This window comes from Urtica dioica, chromosome 12, assembly GCF_054948205.1.
Source record: "Urtica dioica subsp. dioica isolate 48M chromosome 12, U.dioica_male_clone48M_v1_H2, whole genome shotgun sequence".
In the NCBI taxonomy this organism is placed as follows: Eukaryota; Viridiplantae; Streptophyta; class Magnoliopsida; order Rosales; family Urticaceae; genus Urtica; species Urtica dioica.
Window position 1 is genome coordinate 10,342,624 of NC_142767.1, and position 22,706 is coordinate 10,365,329.

At 40.3% G+C, this 22,706-nt stretch overlaps 2 protein-coding genes across 2 annotated transcripts; one reads left to right on the forward strand and one right to left on the reverse strand.

Moving 5' to 3' along the window:
• The first annotated feature begins 227 nt into the window (after window positions 1-227).
• LOC149379041 (uncharacterized) lies at window positions 228-1,060 on the forward strand. The gene is made up of 2 exons (XM_089603801.1): window positions 228-848; window positions 956-1,060. Exons 1-2 carry the CDS (start codon window positions 239-241, stop codon window positions 982-984), a joined length of 639 nt encoding a protein of 212 aa, XP_089459927.1. The 5' UTR covers window positions 228-238; the 3' UTR covers window positions 985-1,060.
• Window positions 1,061-13,784: 12,724 nt separating this feature from the next.
• LOC149379042 (uncharacterized) lies at window positions 13,785-15,152 on the reverse strand. The gene is made up of 2 exons (XM_089604274.1): window positions 14,799-15,152; window positions 13,785-14,712 (listed from the first exon to the last, which is right to left on the reverse strand). Exon 2 carries the CDS (start codon window positions 14,515-14,517, stop codon window positions 13,852-13,854), a length of 666 nt encoding a protein of 221 aa, XP_089460400.1. The 5' UTR covers window positions 14,518-14,712; window positions 14,799-15,152; the 3' UTR covers window positions 13,785-13,851.
• Window positions 15,153-22,706: the final 7,554 nt, after the last annotated feature.

Sequence of the window (22,706 nt, forward strand, 5' to 3'; positions counted from 1 at the left end):
GTTCATTTGTTTATTGTTCTTTGTATCAGTTACGACTCCTGGAAATATTTCTGCCAACATCAATTCAATTCCTTTGCTGAATGGCTCTAACTTCAAGTCATGGAAGGAGAACTTGCTGATTGTTCTCGGGGTCATGGATCTTGACCTGGCGATACGAACTGAAGCTCCTCCGGCACTTACGGACCAGAGTACCTCTAATGACAAGAGGGAGATGGAAAAGTGGGAGAGATCGAATCGCATGTGCATGATGATTATGAAGAAGGCCATTCCAGAAGCATTCAGGGGCACAATGTCCGATAGTATCAAAACCGCTATGGCGTTCCTTGCTGATATTGAGAAAAGGTTTGTCAAGAACGAAAAGTCTGAAATTGGTACGCTCTTGACAAGTCTGATTTCAATGAAGTATAAGGGTAAAGGCAATATCAGGGAGTACATACTAGAGATGTCTCATCTTGCTTCAAAACTGAAAGCACTTAAGCTTGAACTCTCTGAGGACTTGCTAGTGCATCTAGTTCTGATATCTCTTCCAACACAATTTAGTCAGTTTAAGGTGAGCTACAATTGTCAGAAAGAGACTTGGTCTCTTAATGAGCTCATCTCATATTGTGTTCAGGAAGAGGAAAGGTTGCAGCAAGATAAGACAGAAAGTGCTCACCTAGCCTCAACCTCTAAGAGCAGGGACAAGGGAAAGAAAAGAAAGAAGGATAAGGAAGCTGCGAATACAGCACCTCAGAAGAAACATCAAAAGCAACCAGATAACCCTGAGGAGACTGGTTGCTTCTTCTGTCGAGCTGAAGGGCATGTAAAGAAGCATTGTGCTAATTATCACGCTTGGCGTGCTAAGAAAGGTATGCTTCTTAATTTGGTTTGTTCTGAGGTTAATTTAGCTTCGGTACCTAAGGACACCTGGTGGATGGATTCTGGTGCAACCACTCACATCAGTGTGTCTATGCAGGGTTGCCTCCATTGCCGAAAGCCAAATGATGCTGAAAGATACATCTATGTGGGCGATGGCAAGAAGGTTGAAGTTGAAGCAATTGGAAAATTTAGATTATTGTTAAAGACTGGATTTTATTTGGATCTTGATGAAACTTTTGTGGTACCGTCTTTTAGACGGAACTTGATTTCTGTTTCTTGTTTGGACAAATGTGGTTATTCTTGTTCATTTGAGAATGGAAAATTTAGTTTGTTTCACAGTTCAAATATGGTTGGTTCCGGTTCTTTATCAGGATACGATAATCTATATTCCGTTGAGATAAATGTTTCATTTAATGAATCCTTGCATTTAAGTACTCGAGGTGTAAAGAGAAAATTAACTAGCGAGAATTCGGGCGCGTTATGGCACAAACGATTAGGTCACATCTCTCAAAGGAGAATAGAGAGACTTGTGTCATGCGAAATTCTAGATCCCTTAGATTTCACGGATTTCAACATCTGTGTAAATTGCATAAAAGGAAAACAAACCAATAAAAGGAGATTTGAAGCCAACAGGACTTTGGACGTCTTAGAACTTATTCATACAGACATTTGTGGACCTTTTCCAACATCTGCTTGGAATGGTCAGCAGTATTTTATAACGTTCATAGACGATTTTTCAAGATATGGCTACATATATCTCATTCATGAAAAGTCACAGTCACTAGACGTGTTCAAGAAGTTCAAAGCTGAAGTTGAAAATCAACTCAGTAAAAGAATTAAAATCGTCAGATCTGATCGTGGTGGTGAGTACTACGGTAGATATGACGGTTCAGGTGAACAACGTCCAGGACCGTTTGCTAAATTCCTAGAGGAATGCGGTATCGTCCCACAGTACACTATGCCGGGTTCGCCCACTATGAACGGTGTTGCTGAAAGACGAAACAGAACGCTTAAAGACATGGTAAGAAGTATGATTTGTCATTCTACTTTACCTGAATCGCTCTGGGGAGAAGCATTAAAGACTGCAGCATATATCCTTAACAGGGTTCCAACTAAGGCAGCGAGCAAAACACCTTACGAACTTTGGACGGGCAAAAAGCCTAGTCTAAAACATATGCACGTTTGGGGATGTCCAGCTGAGGCAAGGCCTTATAAGCCTAATGAAAAGAAACTGGACTCAAAGACTGTGAGCTGCTATTTTGTTGGATACGCTGAGAGATCCCGGGGGTACAAGTTTTATGATTCCACAATTAGGTCAATTTTCGAGACAGGAAATGCTCAATTCTTTGAGGATGTCGAGTTTGCAGGGGGAGATACGGTAAGAAAATTTGTCTTGGAAGAGGAATATGTTAATATTCCCATAGGTGGTATTGACAATGATCATGACTTAACTCCTGACATTGTTCAAGACCCAATTCAAGACAATATTAGAGAGCCCCTTGCTCAACAAATTGTTCCAGAAGAACAAACTCTACCACCTCAAGAACATATGCCATTAAGAAGATCCACCAGAGAAAGAAGAAGTGCAATACCAGATGATTATGTTGTATTTCTTCAAGAACATGAGGATGACATTGGAGTGAACGAAGATGATCCTATCAACTTCCTTCAAGCCATGAAAAGTTCTGATTCTCAAATGTGGATCGATGCCATGAATGAAGAGATGAAATCTATGAAGGATAATGACGTTTGGGACCTTGTACCATTACCAGAAGGTGCGAAACCCATTGGTTGCAAATGGATATTTAAGACCAAAAGGGATTCGAAAGGTGATGTGGAAAGGTACAAAGCTCGTCTTGTTGCAAAAGGTTTCACACAAAAAGAAGGCATCGACTATAAAGAGACTTTCTCTCCGGTTTCCACGAAAGACTCTTTTAGAATTATAATGGCATTAGTGGCGCATTTTGATCTTGAGTTACATCAGATGGATGTGAAGACTGCGTTCCTTAATGGTGACATCGAGGAAACAATCTATATGGTGCAACCAGAAAATTATGTGTCCAAAGACGCAAATGATTTGGTCTGCAAACTTAAAAAATCCATCTATGGACTCAAACAAGCATCTCGACAATGGTATTTCAAATTTCACCAAGTGATTATTTCGTTCGGTTTTGAAATGAATTTGGTGGATGAATGTATATACCATAAGTTCTGTGGGAGTAAGTGTATTTTTCTGGTTTTATATGTTGATGACATTTTGCTTGCCAGCAACGATATAGGCTTATTGCACGAAACCAAGAGATTTCTAGCTAAGAATTTTGAGATGAAAGATCTTGGTGACGCCTATTTTGTATTAGGAATCCAGATATCTCGAGATCGTTCTCGGGGGATTCTTGGATTATCACAAAAGAGCTATATCGAAAAGGTTCTAAAAAGATATGGCATGCAGGAATGTAAACCAGGTGATACTCCTGTGGCTAAGGGAGACAAATTCAGTCTCAATCAGTGCCCTAAGAATGATTTTGAAGAAAAGGAAATGCAGACGATTCCCTACGCTTCGGCAGTAGGAAGTCTAATGTATGCTCAGGTTTGTACGCGTCCGGATATTGCGTACATTACAGGGATGTTAGGCAGATATTTAAGCAACCCAGGGATGGACCATTGGAAAGCAGCTAAACGGGTCCTGCGGTACTTACAAAGAACAAAAGACTACATGCTCACATATCGGAGGTCAGATCAGATCGAGATCATCGGGTATACTGACTCTGATTTTGCTGGATGCCAAGACAGTATGAAATCTACATCAGGCTATATTTATTTGTTGGCTGGAGGTGCTATCTCCTGGAAGAGTGCTAAACAGTCTCTTATAGCATCTTCTACCATGGCAGCAGAATTTGTAGCTTGTTATGAGGCGTCCAATCAGGGGATATGGTTGCGGAATTTTGTCACTGGGCTGCGCATAATAGATGGTGTTGATAGACCACTCAAGTTATATTGTGACAACAAATCCGCTGTACTATACTCCAACAACAACAGGAGCTCCACGAAGTCGAAACACATCGACATCAAGTTCCTGGTTGTGAAAGAAAGAATTCAGAGTAGACAGTTGTCTATCGAGCACATCGGAACAAACTCCATGATTGCGGATCCGCTTACTAAGGGACTACCACCCAAAGTGTTTCACGAGCACACTGCTCATATGGGTGTTATTTCAGCTCAGGATATTCAGTTCTAGTGGGAGTTTGTTGTTTTGCTATTTTTAGTGCTTTTATGTTATAGACATATTTGGTTTATTTATGATTATTGAGGTTTTCTGCAGAAATTAAGTTTTGGTTTATTTAGACTCTGTTTTTCCTAGTATATGGTTTGATCTCACTAAGGTTTAAGGAGGACCAAATGGAAATAGACATGTTGAGGTCACATAACATGAAATTTCCATACTACACATCCACTTCATGATCCATGTCGTTTAGTTGTATCGATATACGTGACCATTGATGGGTATAACTACGATAGATGTAGTGAATGCCGCTTTGATCCTATGTTGATATAGTTGATGGACCGGATTGGTTATGAGATACAATTTGGTAATGACAGTAAAGTTGAGCTCCTTCGGTTATTTTTGCGATACATAATTATAAGGTTGCACATATAGCCCAAGTGGGAGATTGTTGGATCTTTAATCCCATATGTTGGATCCTTAATCCAACGTTGGGCTTATATGTTAAATAATTATGTGTTGTGAACTGTCAATAAAGATGGCCCATTAAAAGTGATCTAATTTGGTATACGGTTATTGGGCTTTAATGTATCTAACAGGTTGTGGGCCTTTAATGTGTAGACTCATTATGAGCTTCTATTTCAGTGATGGGTTGAAATAGGAAGCCCACTAGGGTAACCTAGGGTTTCTCTATAAATACGGCTGGTCCCCAGGTCACACGTAACATTCTTGTCATTCCTGATATCCCGTCGTCAGAGTGAGCCAGAGAGAACTGAAGGAACTCTCAGAGAAATACGTGTTGATCTGGAAGACCAACCGTCATGGATTCATCAGGTACGCTTCCGCTATTGTTTTATGCTTTCTTAATTATTCAACATGATTCGGTCGTGGAATTAGGTGATGGTTTTCACCCGTGATATTCGGATCTAACAGATAATAGTTGTCCACCTCTCCACACAGATGCCTCGTCTTGCTCCACCTAATCTCTTTATAAGGTTGGACATGTATCTCTTCCCTCAATTGCTCAACTAAGAGTGTGATTGGTCCCACAAACTTTCTCCCATAGAGGTAAGACATTGGCATATATGCCAACCGACAGTAACAAAACATCTTTGCTGTATGACGAAAAAAATCAAATTTATGATACACATACAAGTTTGGATGTCAATTAATTAGTTCCGCGTTATTATTTCTATTTTTTATTTTATTTACTGCCAACTTTAAGAATTCTTAAATTAAACCTAATATCACCAACGTGACATATTTATTGCAATGTAGTTTTTTACATCTATGACAAATGTTAGAAAAAGAGCAACATTGCATATTTCGTAGTTCAGATGCCATTGATCCGAAAAGAAAAGTATTAATGACATGCAACATGTATAAGAAAGTATCAAAGGCCAAATATGCAAAACGGTCAAAAAATTTAATTCAAAGTGAGACAATTATATTCTTACATGGGTGAAGTGGAATGATGGAAGGATAATACCAAAATTCCGGAGGCATAGGATTGCATCCATCCCATTCATACACTCCAAGTATTGCCATAAGAGTCTTTCCCCATGAAGCAGAGAAAGTTGCGCCACCATTTTGATTAATCCATTTACGTGCTTTAGCGCATGCACCGTTAAGGCCTCCATCAGGGCCTACGCCGAGAATACGCATTGTAAGATAGTTGAGAACGGTGCACATCATCATACTTGGAGCGTCAATGTCTAAGCCCCATCCACCGTCTTTGTTTTGATGGCAATACATATGCCATAACATTTCTTTCTTGTGATGATTGTTAAATACTACATCAAGTGTACCACATATGTACACAGAAAACACCTGATCAATCACAATTTATTAGTCTACATATTTGACCAAATTTTAGATCTAAATATATGAAAGGGTTCAAAGTGTGCACCATCATTGGAGTGAAGAACATAACAGCGGAATTTTCAGCAGGCCAATGGCCATGGGGTGACTGTAAGGCCGACCAAAAATGTATTGATCTTCTCATCGCAACATCTGCCTTTTCGTATGTGCATTTTTCATCTTCATCCAATCTCACGACTTGAAATTTTTGTTTGTAACTTCTCTCTCTTAGCATTTGGAATTTATATTCAGTTGTAAGACTCAAGATTCATCTCTACGCATAGGATGAATTAAAGACTAGAATCTATAATTTTAACCAACTTGGATCGTAGACATAGATTTCATATATTAGTATCATCTCATGTCTAGTATTAGTTTATTGCCATAATAAAAAGAAAAATTCAATACGAAATGCTCATATGTTTTTGATCTGTGGCCTTAGAAATAAATAAATATGTGTATATTTGTTTTGTAATTTTGATGAATGTTTCACTTCGTTTTTAGAAATTTATAAGTTACTAAACTCATATGGCCTTACTAAACTCCAATAAGCGTCTCTCTCTCTCTCTCTCTCTCTCTCTAAAAGACCGAAAATCAATCAGGGTTTTGGTTTAAGAGTTTCTAGATTCGGGAAATTCTGAGTGTGTTTGGTGAAAAAAAATTAGTTTATTTTTTTATTTTTTTTTTCTTAACCGCTTGTAGTTACTAATCGGTAAAGAATTTTTAATAACTTGTTGTGAGAATATAATTGATCTTTCTCATCTCTTGACTCTACGACCTACGTCAGTTCATTTTTTTATTTATTTAAAAAAAATTGGTTGTTGATTACACACGAATAAATTACAGTAGTTATGATGTATACGTCATACTAATTACAGTAGTAACTTACATATAAATTTCTTATATATTTAATCATATTTACTATTACAATCACTTAATATATCCTTTTATTTTTCTATTGAATAGATATTATATATATATATATATATATATATATATATATATATATTAACATCATTATTGTGGGGTTAAAAATCAATTATTAAAAATATTTATCTCGATTGGGCTTTAGTCTGACCAAAGCTCAATACCATTTTTGCAGATCGATTCACGGGATCAATTCTGGACCTAGTTCGATCTCGACAGATCGGCACAAGCCCAATCACACTTTCCAGCTCTTCGAAGGATTCCAGCTCGACTACGTCCACCTGGTCAGAAGAATCGGTCACAGTCAAAGAGGCGACCTCGCCGCGAAGACCGGATCGGAGACGACTTCAGCCTCGACGAGGAGGACGGATCAATCAGCACGTGTCTTCAGTGAAGAAGCTCCGCCTCGTGTATAAATAGAAGATCAGACGTCGATTTTCACACACGCACGCTTACAATTTATTTCTCAACTATTATTCTCATACTTACATTGCTTTCAGTGTTGAGTTTGCCTGCTAGAGCTCGGCACTTCGCCTATTTGTAATCCAATTTCGCAATCAATAAAGTTTATTCTTCGTCTACTTTTATTACAACCTTTCAATTTCTAAATTGTTTCTTATACGACGTCTTCTGAGACCTTCATTTAATAAAAATCAAATATATATATATATATATATATATATATATATCATGTCTTCCACTCCGACTCATAATAAATCTGGAGAGGAGATCCCTCCGGGGATCAGGGCAATCCTGAATATGCTGACCCAAAAGATTGATACACAGGAAGAGACCAACCGAGCTCTTAACGACCGGTTGAATACTCTCTCGACCCATCAGAGCACGCCGAACCCCCAGGCGGGGTCCGGAGATACGACCGCCTCGGAATCTGCTCGTCACGTGGCCTCGGTTGCGCAGACGAGCCAGGTTCTTCCTCTCGGAGTCCGTCTGGACTTCTCCGGGATCCAGGTCACCCAAGGGATAGACCAGTCTCCCAGCACAAGCTTCTAGCTTGGGGAGACTGCTAGCGATGTCGCTGCATAAGTCATGATCGACCGACCGGACTGCCTCCGCCTCCCCCGGTGGGAGCGCCGTCCGGGTCTTTCCAGACTAATGCGGGACCTCGCCCTTCGGTGACCTCCCGAATGTTCACCCCCTAATAATTTGGTGGGCTGAATCATACCCATCGTAACCCTGCCGAGGCGACTACGGTCACGCCTACGCGTACGGGACTTCGCCTCATTCATGGGGGCGAACATAGCATGACCGAACTCGACCGATTTAAGGAGTTAGTAGCAGCCAAACTGAGAGCTGTTCGCTCAGAGTTCACTCTGCGACCAATTCGGCCCCTAAGATAGATCGCATCATCAAAGAGACGAGAATGACTCCTTTTGCTAGAAATATCACCGAGGTGCAATTTAGAGATACTGGAACGGTATGCCTTCCACGGTATAATGGCATTACAAGTCTCAAAGCTTTTATCTTGTCCTTCAGAGTCACAATAGGACGGGTTATGCTGACAGAGAGAAAACTGGAGGCAGGTTACTGCCAACTGTTCGCAAAAAGCTTGTCTGGGTCCGCTTTAGACTGGTTCTCCAAACTCGAGCCGAACTCTATCAATAGTTTTGACAAACTATTGGCTGCATTCCTGAAACATTATTCGATGTTTGTGGAGGACGATCTGACCATATAGGATTTATGGAGGATTCAACAGAAAGAGAATGAATCCTTGAAGGACTTCATGGTCCGTTACAAGGATGTGCTCTATAAAATCTCTAAAGTATGCCACGAATCTACCATAACCTCTCTAAGGAACGGGTTAAGGCACGAATCAAAGCTGAAACTAGAGATGACTGTTAATCGTCCCCTACGTTGGAAGACGCGATTCACAAAGCCGCGAATTACGCAAAAGCCGAAAAGGAATTCGCTTCCTATGAAAGGTAACGTGCGTCTGAGAAGAAACCGCCCTCCAATACTTGGGTGCGGCCTATCAATGATGGGGGAAACCCCTGCAGGACCAATCCTCACGATGCTATACCTCATGCCAGAAAGCAACGCGCTCCTCCTAACTACACCTTCAACATCGGTGAAGACAGTAAGGAGGGAGGTCCCCAGGCAAATAAGTGGACACGGGACCCCAACGCGTATTGCAGTTTTCATAAGACTAACGGCCATGACACGATTAATTGCGAGACCATGCGCATGACCTTAGCATAAAAATATGCAAATGGGAAACTAAAGGATGTTGACCTAGGACCCTCGCCAAAAAAGAAGGACTTTAACAACAACAACAACAACAACAACAACAACAACAACAATAACAGAGGAAAGGGGCAACCCTTCCCCTAAGAGATTGAGACCTACCGATGAAGGGGAACCAGATTCCCCGGTGACCGTCGTAAAACATAGAGTTGACTTCATAATGGGCGATTCAAGATTTTGTAACAGCTCGGTTAACTCAATCAAAGCTTACCAACGTCAGTTGAGTAACCAGACCACATAATCGGACCAGAACAAGACATCCAAATCTCGTTCTCCGAAAAAAAAGCCTTGGAGGCAACAGATCCGCACGACAATGCACTCGTGATCATGATCGACGTGTCGAACTGCGAGGTCGCCAGAGTCCTAATCGATAGAGGAAGCTCCGTAGATCTTATCTTCAAAGATACCTGAGCTAGAGTGAGAATCAACGAGGATGAGATCGAAAGAGAACAAACCCAATTGATAAGCTTCAATGGGTCAATTACTCCATCGTTGGTAACGATCAAGTTGCCCGTAAAAACGAATGGAATTAACAAGGAATTCCAAGTGCTAGACTGTCTCTCCCCCTACAATATCATTTTGGGAAGACCATGGATACATAGGATGAGGGCTGTGCCATCAACCTTTCATCAATGTATTCGTTTCCCTACGCCTGAGGGGGTAAAAGAGATCTGAGGCAATCAGGCGACCTCCCGTAGCTTTCATCTCACTAGTCACAAACATTATGTTAAAGTGACTAAAGAGGAGCAATAGCAATTAATGAATGTGGAGTCAGCTAAGAAGGTTGCTGACATGGAAGAGTCCGACTCCTTCGATGCTCAGAGTACTGAGATGACAGTACAAATACAACTTGATGGCTTCGATCCCTCAAAGCGCATTGGGATCGGGGCCGAGCTTAAAGGGAGTATCAGGCGATAGCTGATTTGTTTCTTAAAACGAAATAAATCCACCTTCGCTTGGACGACCAAAGATAAGCCAGGCATTAGCATCGACGTTACGTCTCACCAACTTAACGTCGATCCTAGATTTAAACCCGTAAATAATAAAAAAAAAAGACGAAAGCTCGGTCCTGACAGGGCACGGGTTGTCAACGACGAAGTCGAAAGACTGCTCGGTGCAGACTCAATCCGCGAAGTAAAATATCCGGATTGGCTGGAAAATACCGTCGTCGTGAAGAAAAAGAATGGAAAACGTTGATTTCACTGATCTGAATAAAGCATGCCCCAATGATAGCTTCTTGTTGCCCCACATCGACCAGCTGGTCGAGACAACCGCGGGACATAAGATCCTTTCGTTCATGGATGCATTCTCAGGATATAACCAAATCCTGATGCATCGAGATGATCAAGAAAAGACAGCTTTCATTACGGACCGAGGCGCATATTGCTATAAAGTCATGCCATTTGGACTAAAAAACGCTGGCGCAACCTATCAAAAGTTAGTCAACAAAATGTTCAAAGAAAAGATAGGTAGAACAATGGAAGTGTATATCGATGACATGCTCGTAAAGTTCCTGAGGGAAAACGATCATATAGGACATTTGGAGGATTGTTTCGAGGTACTGAACAAGTACCAAATGAAACTCAACCCCACCAAATGTTAATTCGGAGTTTCATCCGGTAAATTCTTTGTGTATTTAGTTACCCAACGAGAAATTGAGGCTAATCCGGATCGACTACACGCCTTGCGAGAGATGCCTTTACCCTATAATAAGTGTGGAGTACAAAGGTTGACGGGACGCATTGTTGTGCTTAACCGCGCTTCATCTCTCGATCCACGAACAAATGTCTCTCTTTCTACTGGCTTCTTAAAGGAAAAAAAAAAAAGCTCGAATGGGACAACAAGTGCGAGGAAGCATTCAAAAAATGGAAAGAGTATTTATCGACACCCCCAATCTTGGAAAAACCCATTGCGGGAGAACTGCTCTATCTATACGTCGCCGTTTCCCAAGCGGCCGTTAGCGGAGTCCTCTTCAGAGAATAACAAGAGGACCAACGACCAATATTCTATATGAGTAAGTCGTTAGTCGATGCTGAAACTCGATACCCCGTTATAGAGAAGTTGGCTTTTGCCGTCGTTTCCACCGCGCGGAAATTTCGACCATACTTCTAATCTCACACCATAATAGTAATGACGACGCATCCGCTGAGAAGTTTTCTACACAGCCCCAATCAATCTGGAAGGTTGACTAAGTGGGCCGTAGAACTAAGTGAATACAATATTGAGTATCGAATGAAGACGTCCGCAAAATCACAAGTTTTAGCGGACTTCATCATTGAACTCCCGAGGGAAGATCCCACCGTGACTGAAGTCGAAGGCACCTGGACACTTAAAGTTGATGGAGCATCGTCAAAACAAGGGGCATGAGTAGGAATACACCTGACATCCCATCACGGAGAGATCATAGAACAATCTTTCAAGCTCGACTTCGTTGCATCCAACAACAAAGCTGAATACGAGGCACTAATCGCCGGACTTAGGTTAGCCACAACAGTCGGATCAAAGAAAGTGGAAGCTTTCTACGATTTTCAGCTCGTAGCAAACCAATACGCAGGGGAATACGAGACCAGGGACGAGCAAATGGAAGCTTACTTGAAAGTCGTAAAGGATCTTACGAAACATTTCAAGGAATTCTCCCTGACGCGAATCCCGCGAGACGAGAATACTTCGGCAGACACGTTGGCTGCCTTGGCATCTAACTAAGATCCGGACTTCAAAGGGATCATAACGGTTGAAACAATCAAACAACCTTCTATAGCCATGACCGTTGCCGCAGTCATAGCAATATAAGGGGGGATTGGAGAAATGAAATATTGTATTACTTCACAACCGGTACGGTCCCGTTCGACAAAATGGAAAAACGCAAACTCGTGCTGAGAAGCGCGAGATTTTGCATCATAGAAAGAAGTCTGTTTAAGAGAAGCTTCTCAGGATCATACCTTAAGTGTGTCGAAACGGAGGAGTCTAAACGAGTCCTAGAAGACGTACACGAGGGGGAATGCGGAAATCACGCAGGTGGACGTGCACTCGCCATTAAAATAAAGAGGCAATGTTACTTCTGGCCTACCATGCTGGTAGATTGCGAGGCCCATTCACGTCGCTGCAATCAATGCCAACGGCATGCGCCCAATATAAAAAGACCCGTAGAAGAGCTTTCCTCCATATCTGCTCCATACCCATTCATGAAATGGTCGATGGACACCGTTGGACCGATGTCGATCGCCCCTGGGGGTTTTAGGTACTTGCTACTTTTAACAGACTATTTTTCCAAATGGTTGAAGCTGGCGCGTCTTGATGAAAATATGTCGACGTCACAGCATTCATCTGGAAAAATATAATATGTCGGCATGAAACTCCCCACGAGATCATAACGGACAATGGGTCACAGTTCATATCTAAAAAATTCAGGAATTTTTGCTTCCACAATAACATTGAGGTGAAGATGTCAAGACCACGATACCCTCAAGGAAATGGACACGCGGAGGCAGCAAATAAGACCATAGTAGATTTCATAAGGAAAAGGCTCGACGCTAAGAAAGGACGGTGGACAAAAGAGCTACCTAGTGTGCTCTGGGCCTACCGAAATAGTCCGCAAAGGTCGACAAGAGAAACTCCGTTTTCTCTGGTCCATGGAGTCGAATTAGTCATCCCAGTCGAACGCCAAGTGCAAACCCTTAGGGTGATGCATGCGCATGAGGATGAGCCAAAAAATGATAAATCGCTATGCGATGCCTTGGATCTTGTAGAGGAAAATCGGGATTCAGCCCTGGTACGGCTATCCCACTATAGGCATCTATTTCCAGATTCTACAATAAAGGCGTTAACGCGAGAAGATTTGATGAAGGGGACTTGGTCCTCCGAAAAGTCTTCCAAAACACCGCTAAGGCTAACGCCGGGAAACTAGGCGCTAATTGGGAAGGCCCTTACAGGGTCACCAAGGTTGTGCGTCCCGGAGTCTATGAACTTGAAACGCTAGACGGTGTCCCGACTTTGAGATCATGGAACGTCTCGAACCTCAAGAAATACTATTGCTGAAAGCAATAAGAATCGAACTACGACCGACTTGATCCTTGTACAAGGGTACGTAGGCAACTTTTTCTTTACAAAAAAGCACAGTCCCCACACAACGAGAACATACACTTCATGTCAGATTCCGGACCCCGGACTGAGCCCGCAGTGTATCCCTTCATGACTTAGGTGAAGTCCGAAACCTCACCTCGTCATTCCACGTAACGCCCGAATAAGAGGTCGTCCCCTCGATAAGGCCGACCTCGTCCAAGTCGTTCTATGTGAAACATCTATAGATCTCGGCCATCTAAGAGACTTGACTACGCAAGGATAAAGTTCGGTTGATTACTCGAGCCTAAGTGAAACATTTTAGATGTCTGGAGACCTAAAAGACTTAGCAAATATCACAATGTTTCGGCCTAAGGGAAACGTTTTAGATTTTGACGATCTAAAAGACTTAGCGAATTTTAAAGATAGACATAATCAAGTGACTTCGGCCTAAATTTGTAAGGGAGACATTTTAGATATCGACGATCTAAAAGTCATTTTAGGGAAACATTTTATAATTGTTCAAAAAATATTCAAAAGGTTTTGCCCAAACCAAACGGGCCCGATAATGAGCATAAAAAAGACGAAATAAAAGATAGCAAAAAATGATAACATCTTGAAGATGGCGAGCTCGGACTTAGGTCTGGCCGGGGGCCGGGGCTTCTTGCTCAGTGCGCTCCGGGGCCGGTGCTTCTCGCTCGGTGCGCTCTGGGGTCAGGGTGAATGGCAGATGGTGACGATGACCTCTTCGGTCGAACCCAACATCGAGTCGTGCTCATCAAAAGCAGACTGTTCGGGGCAGACCTCAGGGTCGGTCGGAGCCTCGGGGGGCGAGCTGTCGTTGTACGGGGTAAATGGGATGTCCTCGACCTCCGAAATGACAACGGCGGTGTACTCCTTCTCGTAGTCGTAATATTCGCTTCGGTATCTTCCAGCTCGCTCGACCAGTCGGGGGCTGAGTTACGGATGACTTCAGTGATCAGCTCCTTGTTACCCTGACACTGATCTAATTTCTTCAAGATCACGACCGCCTCTTTCGTCTTTTCCCGATGAGCACGATACTTCAGTATCTGCTCCTGGTACTTCATTGACGTCGCATTCCTCACCGCTAGGACCGCCATTTCCTTCTCGGCCTTGGTCGTTCTCTTCAGCTTGGTGATCTCTTCCTTGGCACTGACGAGATCCATATCCCTGTCGTTTACCCGAGCTTTGGCCCCCGCGAGCTCCTTGGAGAGCGCGGTCGAGAGGATGCCCCATTTGTCGATGGCCTTTTTGTCCTTCTCGACTTGGGTCTTGAGCTCCTTAATCTTCGCCTCCGAGGCGGCCTGCACCATCTTCGACTTCTCTAGAAGGGCGTCCTTAGCCTGGACATCCTCCTAGAGCTCGGTCACCTTTTCCCTCATTCCTTTGAGCTCGGCGCAGATGGAGTCTGTCTTCTTATTCGCCTCTTTAGAGTTTGCCACTGCGGCCCGAGCTCTCTTGATGTGTTTCTCATAGCGGAACACACCACAGTTGAACTAGTGAGAGAGCTGCAAACACAAAAGTAAAATCAAAATCTAAACAAAAATCCCCAAGTTTTTCAGTCCACCTATTCTAAAGCCTTTCACAAACTTACCGAGGTGATCTGTTGGGCCATGAGACGATACCAGTCCGCCTCGACGAGCAGGGGCACCTTGGGCAGCGGTAAGATGTCGATAGTGAGCTGCCTGATGCACCCGACAGACGAGTACAAGTCGTCACAGAGCAGGGTGTCGCAGTTATATTTGAAGTGGATGTTGTATTTCTTCTTCGGTTTCGAAGAAGAACCCACTTCATTCACGGACTTCGCCGTGGTCGCCCCGCTCGAATGAGTCTCCAACAGACTCCCATCACCCGATATCGAATTTCTCCTTTCTTGGGCCGTCCGGGCTGCCGTGGTCGAGGACTTTCCCTTGGCCGCAGCAGTCGCGGGCGCCGATTTGGTCACCCCGACTCCGGGCTTCGCAACGTTCGCGGACGCCGGTGTAGACACCACATCCCCATTCTTCGCAGCCTCTTCGACCGCGCCTTTCCTCTCCGCTCTTCTTTTTATTCTTCCTCTTCTTCTTGGCTCCCTCCTCGCTAGGCACTTCGCCTTCTTCTTATCCTTCTTGGTTGTCATTTCGACGAGCCGGATCCTTTCTCTTCTTGAGCCCCGAGAGGGCTCAGCCGATTTGTCCATCTCTCCGGCTGGCGCGGTCGGAGCAGACTCGGGGGCTTGACCGCCTTGGGCAACCTCGGCGTTCGCCGCCACTGGGACCGCGCTGTCTTCAACGTCGACGATCGGGATGTCGCTGGGGTTGCGGACCCCGGTGATCACAACTTTGGGCTCCTTCGAATGACCCGATGGCGTGGTGGTCGAAGAGGAGACTCCAGCAGCAGCCTTTTTTTGACGCCTGGCGTCACAAGCGGAGACGTTGGTGTTCATGTTGTCCCCGACGACTATGAAAAAAAGAAAAAAAAAGGAAACGAACTCTCAGACTTAAATAATAATAATAATAATAATAATAATAATAATAATAATAATAATAATAATAATAATGAAGATAAATACAGATTTTAAACTAAGGACAAACTGACCTTCTAGAGTTGCAAATGAGGTCGGCCAAAGTCCAGCCGAAATAAATCTATCTTTGGTGATAAAAGTCCACTCACCGCGTCCTTCTTGTAGAAGTGCGAGCTTCTCGTCAAGTGAGGACTCGGAGGTGCTTTGATTTTCTCTGAAAAAGGATAAAAATCACTGCATATAATACTTCGACCCCTATAAATATATAAACATAAACATAAGCTTAATAGGCATACTTGGAGAGCTCGCCCACTTCGACTTGAATCGATGAGCTCGGTCCCCGAGAGAATGCTCGTTGGCGGTAAAGTTAAAAATATCGCCGACCCCAGTACTCATCCTTCGAAGGGAGGGCCGAGATCACTCTATTGCCTGCCGCCTTCAAGAGATAGAAGCACTTGAGGTCGTGCTTCGAGTTTGTCTTTACAACGCATAGACGGACGAGGTCCATCACGTCAAGGTCGACACCCTGTTCGTGGGCCACGACCATCATACCTAGAACCATCCGAACGAAGTTTAGGCACATCTGGGAAAGGGTCAGCCCCAAGGTTTCGACATAATAAAAAAGAAGTACCGGGATCGGGAACCAAAGTCCGCACTGTTCCAACCAAACTTCGTATATGCAGCATCGGTTATCAAGAGTAGTCTTCGCCTTCGCGTACGGCAGAGGAAGAACAAGCTCTATTTAGGGAGAAATTTGATATTAATGTCGAAAAAGGGCAAGATCTCTACTCTTGAAAGACGATGGCAGGCATATGTCTTCAAGATTCAAAGGGTTGAACCCCGATGGAGGTATTTCTGAGGATGACATTTTTGTTTTTGAAGAAAAAGTGTTTGAAGAAGTTTAAAAGATTTGAAGGTGTTTAAGTTCGCATGCTGAACTGAAAGGAACAGCTTGAGTTTGTCTGACGAACTGAAGCGAATTCAGAAAAAAAAAAAATATGAATGTCTTTGGAGTTCGCTAGCCGAACTGAAGAGACTCGAAGTCGAAATCGTAAAAAGAGTTTAAACCTTTAGAGGGAAAAGTAAGTTTTTACACGAAGAGAGAGAAAGAAAAGTTACATTTTTACGCTGTGTTCGCTGAAAGTTATAAGTAAATGATGAGTCTTTTCGAATTTCCTTTATTTATAAACTTTTATATTAAACCGAATTCCGAGAAGAGAGTAATGATTACGAATAAAATTATATAAAATCGGTTTAAATTCTAACTGATTCCCCGACCCTTCGACTTCGTCTTGCGTAAGACACGTGATAGTGTGCCACACGTCCGAAGTGAACTCCGAGAACGTGAAACTCTCGTTTTCACGCGCAAATTAATTTTTTTTTAAGATTTTCCCCCCTTATATTTCGGGAACCCTAAAGGATTTCGCTCTAATATTTCAAAAAATATTCGGAATATTTTCAAAATATTCGGGCGCTAATTGTCGAGGTTAAAAATCGATTATTAAAAATATTTATCTCGATTGGGCTTTAGTTCGACCAAAGCCCAATACTTTTTTGCAGATCGATTCACGGGATCAATTTTGGACCTAGTTCGATCTCGACAGATCGGCCCAAGCCCAATCACACTTTCCAGCTCTTCGAAGGATTCCAGCTCGACTACGTCCACCTGGCCAGAAGAATCGGTCACAGTTAAAGAGGCGACCTCGCCACGAAGACCGGATCTGAGACGACTTCAGCCCCGACGAGGATGAGGGATCAATCAGCACGTGTCTTCAGCGAAGAAGCTCCGCCTCGTCTATAAATAGAAGATCAGACGTCGATTTTCACACACGCAAGCTTACAATTTATTTCTCAACTATTATTCTCATACTTACATTGCTTTTAGTGTTGAGTTCGTCTGCTAGAGCTCGGCACTTCGCCCATTTGTAATCCAATTTCGCAATCAATAAAGTTTATTCTTCGTCTACTTTTATTTCAGCCTTTTCATTTATAAGTTGTTTCTTATACGACGTCTTCTGAGACCTTCATTTAATAAAAATCAAATATATATGTATTATTATTTGTGATTGTTGATCGATCCAGAAATCGACATCAACAGTTATATATTGTAATGTATAATAATATTCCTTTAATATGTACTTTATATAAAATGTATATAATTAATAATATTATGTTCAATTATTACTCGGGTATTATACCTTTCAGTTCATTAATTTGAGAAATTACATGTTACACAATTACAAAATTAAATTGATGGAAATTTAAATTTCATTTTCATACAATTTATAATTATGTGTTGCCGGTTTTTCACATCTGAGTTACTTATATTTTATTATTGAGACAATTAAGCCAGTCCAATAGTTCATCATTCATTTAAAAAATAGTTCAAGTTTCATTTTATAAAAAAATAGTCCATCAACCCCATAATAAATTACTGTGGATCTGGTCAATCATTATTTTAATAAAATAAAATTTTAATTAGAACTAAAAAAAAAAGACTAGTTGCAACAAATTTTCGTTGAGTTTTACTGTAAAATGAGCACCAGTTTTATCTGGATAAGAATTTTGTGATATTAATCTTTATAATTGTTTCATATTGGTAATGAAATCTGTGAATATATACTTATATTGTTTTTTATATACTTTTGAGAGGTCTGGCCAATATTGACAACTGTAAACAGTATATAAATTATGAAAAATTATATATATATAAATTAATTGAATAGCGACCTTCATATAAAATTATAACTTAATTATATGCTTTTGTCTTGATTTATATCATTTTTTAATTATTAAATAATTAAACTAGAATTGAAACGTAAAATGTCTAAACTGACTATATGCCTGATTCATCATGAAAAATATTATTAATATACAATACTGTATATGAAAATACATATGGTGAATAATGAGGAAAACTTTAAAAATGACAGTGAATCTACTTCTTTTTTGCGGCTGAGATAGATTGGTTGCGTTCTAAAGGTATTTCTTTGGTGTTCTTATAAAAGGATAGACATTACAGTAATTAACTTATTAAAATCATGTGACGCGTACTGAGCTATGCATTCCCATAGTTAAGAAGCCTATTAACTACAAGTATTTCCCATTAAACCCGGAATACTAAACCTTTACTAGAGTTCTAACAAACAAACGATATATTGTGTCTCAATTCTTGAAATGTCAAAATTAGCTGATGATTTACCTATAATTTAAAGCTCATCAAAATTATAATGCTGAACATGTACACTATTTGTCGATCTAGATATTCTTTTGATTATTTATTTTGGGCAAAAGCGAAGGACAACAAACTCTACAAATGCGTATGGAATTTACTGAATCTCACTTTTATTTAGTTATTTATATTGTAAGAATGAGAAAAAGTTTTTTTTTAACGTTTAGGAAATAATATTAGTACTATTTTTTTTTGTTCAATTACGCTAATAGCTTAATAATCTTTTTTTTTTAAGGAAAAATTGTACAAAAGAGTCATTTGAAACTTATTGATTAGCAAAATATCCAAATTTTCAACATTTCAAAAAAGTCGCCAAATTTACGTTTTCATAATTTTTTTGACAAAATTAAAATTTTTGACGATTATTGTAAACAATTTATTACTTAAAAAAAAATAATCTTGGTGTCAATTTTTTTTTTAAAAAAACCAGATTATTGCACATTTTGGCTATTTCACTAAATTAAGACAAATTTTGACTATTTTGCAAATTCGTAACTTTAAATTGGCTATTTAGCTACATCACCTTTTAAAAATAGCAAAAAAAAATTAGTCCCCCAAACCGCAATAAATTAACTAACTAAAAATATATTAAGGTTAATTAAATTTATTATTTAGTTAATTTATTTACTGCTGATTTGATGGACAATTTTTTAATAAAATAAAATTTTAGCTAAAATCTTAAAAAGAGTTAAGAAAATGAGTAATTGCTACAAATTCTTGATTATTTATATATATATATATATATATGTATATATATTGCGCTTAAGAAGTCAAAATTAAGTAAATCAATTTAAACTGAAGTATACTTCAATTCACCCATTTTTAGTAAATGATAATTTAATTATTATATTTACCAACAAATATACTATTCACAACTCTGATAATACTAAATGTTTATTAACCATAAAAGTTTATAGCATGTTCAATTTAGTCACAATACAACTCATAATTACACATGGTAATTGCTTACTTTATATAGCTAAGAATCATTTACTATTTAATGATCAACCACATAGAATTCACCAACTAGTACTATGACACTATTAACTGTGATTAAATTTATATAAACTAGTTGTATTCCTGCTTATGATAAAATTAACTAAATCACTTCGAACTCCGTACAAAACTATGTTGAGAATATTTAAAAATATTTGTTTGAAAAGAATAATATTGAAGCAAAGTACGTATAACAAGAAAGAAGAATAATGGGTATCAATTTTTTTTATTTTTTATTTTTTGTCTTTTTTATTTTTTACTTTATCTAATTACTTATATATCCGTTGTCAGTTGTTTTTTTGTTTATGTTTTAATATATGACTGTAATAGTTTATTTTTACTTAAATTACTATATATATATATATACATATATATATATATATATACATATATATCTTGGAATATGGTAGTTACAGAAATAGGATGCATTTTAATGAGCAATATGGTATATTTTAAGATTATCATATTGTTTTTGATATATATATATATAAAGCTTGGAATATGCTACTTACAGAAAGAGGATGCATTTTAATGAGCAATATGGTATATTTTAAGATTATCATATTGTTTTTGTTTTGGGTGACTTAAATCGATTTATTATTATAAATTTTATAATAAGCGTTGTATCAGAAATACCGTGACACAATTTTTTTAGTACGGTAAGTTACTCTTTCCTGTAGACGCCATATGAGATCACTGCATGGCTTGACGTTGATGCGATTTCTATAAAAGCTTTGTCGAGCCACTTCCACCTCTGCTCGTTCTTCTGGAGTTCCTGCGTTTGGATCGAACTCGAATGTTTGTCTTCCCAAAAAGTTGTTTGTGCTGAACAAGTTCGGATCTTCCTCACCCTTCCCGTACTTAATCTTCCACATTTTTTTTCTTAACACTGATAAACAGAATGATACACAGTTAGTTATAAGTGAAATAATAGGTTGTTATAATGGTCAAAGAATAGAAGAAGAAGAAGAAAAAAAGGAATACAGTTTTATTATAGGAATATTTAGATCTGATCAAAGATATCTATACCAACTTTAAATGAAAGGGATGTAAAATAGATGGAAAAAGAAGAGTCATCTTTATAGGTAATTCGAAATCCTCACGTAATCACTATAATAATAAACTATAATCACCACGACATGGTATTAAAGTTTCATTCACATCTGTGCCAACTCACGACACTACTACAAATGTTGGATTATACAACCCACTTTCTACAACGCTTAACATAAGCGTTGTAGAAACTAGGGATTCTACAACGCTTAACATAAACGTTGTAGAAACATAGTGTTTCTACAACGCTTATGGCTAAGCGTTGTAGAATCTCAGTGTTTCTACAACGCTTATGGATAAGCGTTGTAGGATATGATAGTTTCTACAACGCTTAAAGCTACGCGTTGTAGAAGTACATAAATTTCGGATTTTCCACAACGTTTAAACTATCCGTTGTAGAATCCTCGCCGCGGCACCACGTGATTTATGCCTCGGCGAGAACTTTCTACAACGCTTTGTAAAAGCGTTGTAGAAGGATGGGTCTCGCCGCGGCACAATTTAAACATCGCCGCGGCGACTCTTTCTACAACGCTTGTTACAAGCGTTGTAGATTCATGTCGCCGCGGCGATAACTATTTCTCGCCGCGGCGAGATAATTTCGCCGCGGCTAGAAATATCCTCCGCCGCGGCGAGGTGGATACCGTGGCCAAGCAGTTTTTTAAGAAACTGTCTCGCCGTGGCGAGTGAGGAATCTCGCCGCGGCGACCCGTTCCTACAACGGATATTATAACCGTTGTAGGAACGTCTCGCCGCGGCGAAGACATATTTTCGCCGCGGCGAGGTTTTTTAGGTTTTCACTATAAAAGGCCGTTTTCAGTTTTTTTCTCATTTTTTCCAATACCCACACACGAGACAACCATTTTCGGCCGCTTCTCTCCAGTTTTTTTCTTTCAAAATCCCTCGCCACGTCCTCGCCGCCCCAAAATCTCGCCGTCGCCTTGTCCTCGCCGCCAACTCTCTCTCACCTTGTCCTCGCCGTCACTTTTCTCTCGCCGAGTCCTCGCCGTGCTTCCTCTCGCGCCTCTCTCTCTCTCTCTTGCCGCGTCATTGTAAGGTATGATTTTAAAAGTTTTTTAAGGTGTATATTGATTTAATTTGGTGTTGTTGATATGGATTTCTTGTTGTTTACCCGAATTGCATATAGTTTGATTTTTTGAATTCACAAATTTAGGGTTTTGTTTGATTTTCTCTTATTAGAACAAGAAATTAGGGTTTGGGTTAGTGGAATTTGAATGAGTGAATTTAGGTTAGTGGAATTTGAATGAGTGAATTTGAATGAGAATTTGAGTTAAATTGAAATGTCCGGATTGTGTTTGACATATTGTTACATAGGTTAGTGGTTAAAATGGTTATGTATATTAATGTTGAGATTGAATTGTTTATGAATTGGTGATTGATCGAATTGTTCATGAATTTGTGATTGAAAATAAATGATTCTCGCCGCGGCGAACTTTTTTTCTCGCCGCGGCGGGAAATATTATTCGCCGCGGCGAGACAAGATACCGAGAGCAGGCAAATTAGAAATCTTAGTCTCGCCGCGGCGAGATTTTTTCTTCGCCGCGGCGAGATTTTTTCTTCGCCGCGGCGAGTTTTTTAAAAAAAATTCATCCACTTCCTACAACGCATAATAATCCGTTGTAGAATAATCTCGCCGCGGCTAAGATTTGACTTCGCCGCGGCGAAGTGTATTATTCGCCGCGGCGAGTTGATTCTACAAC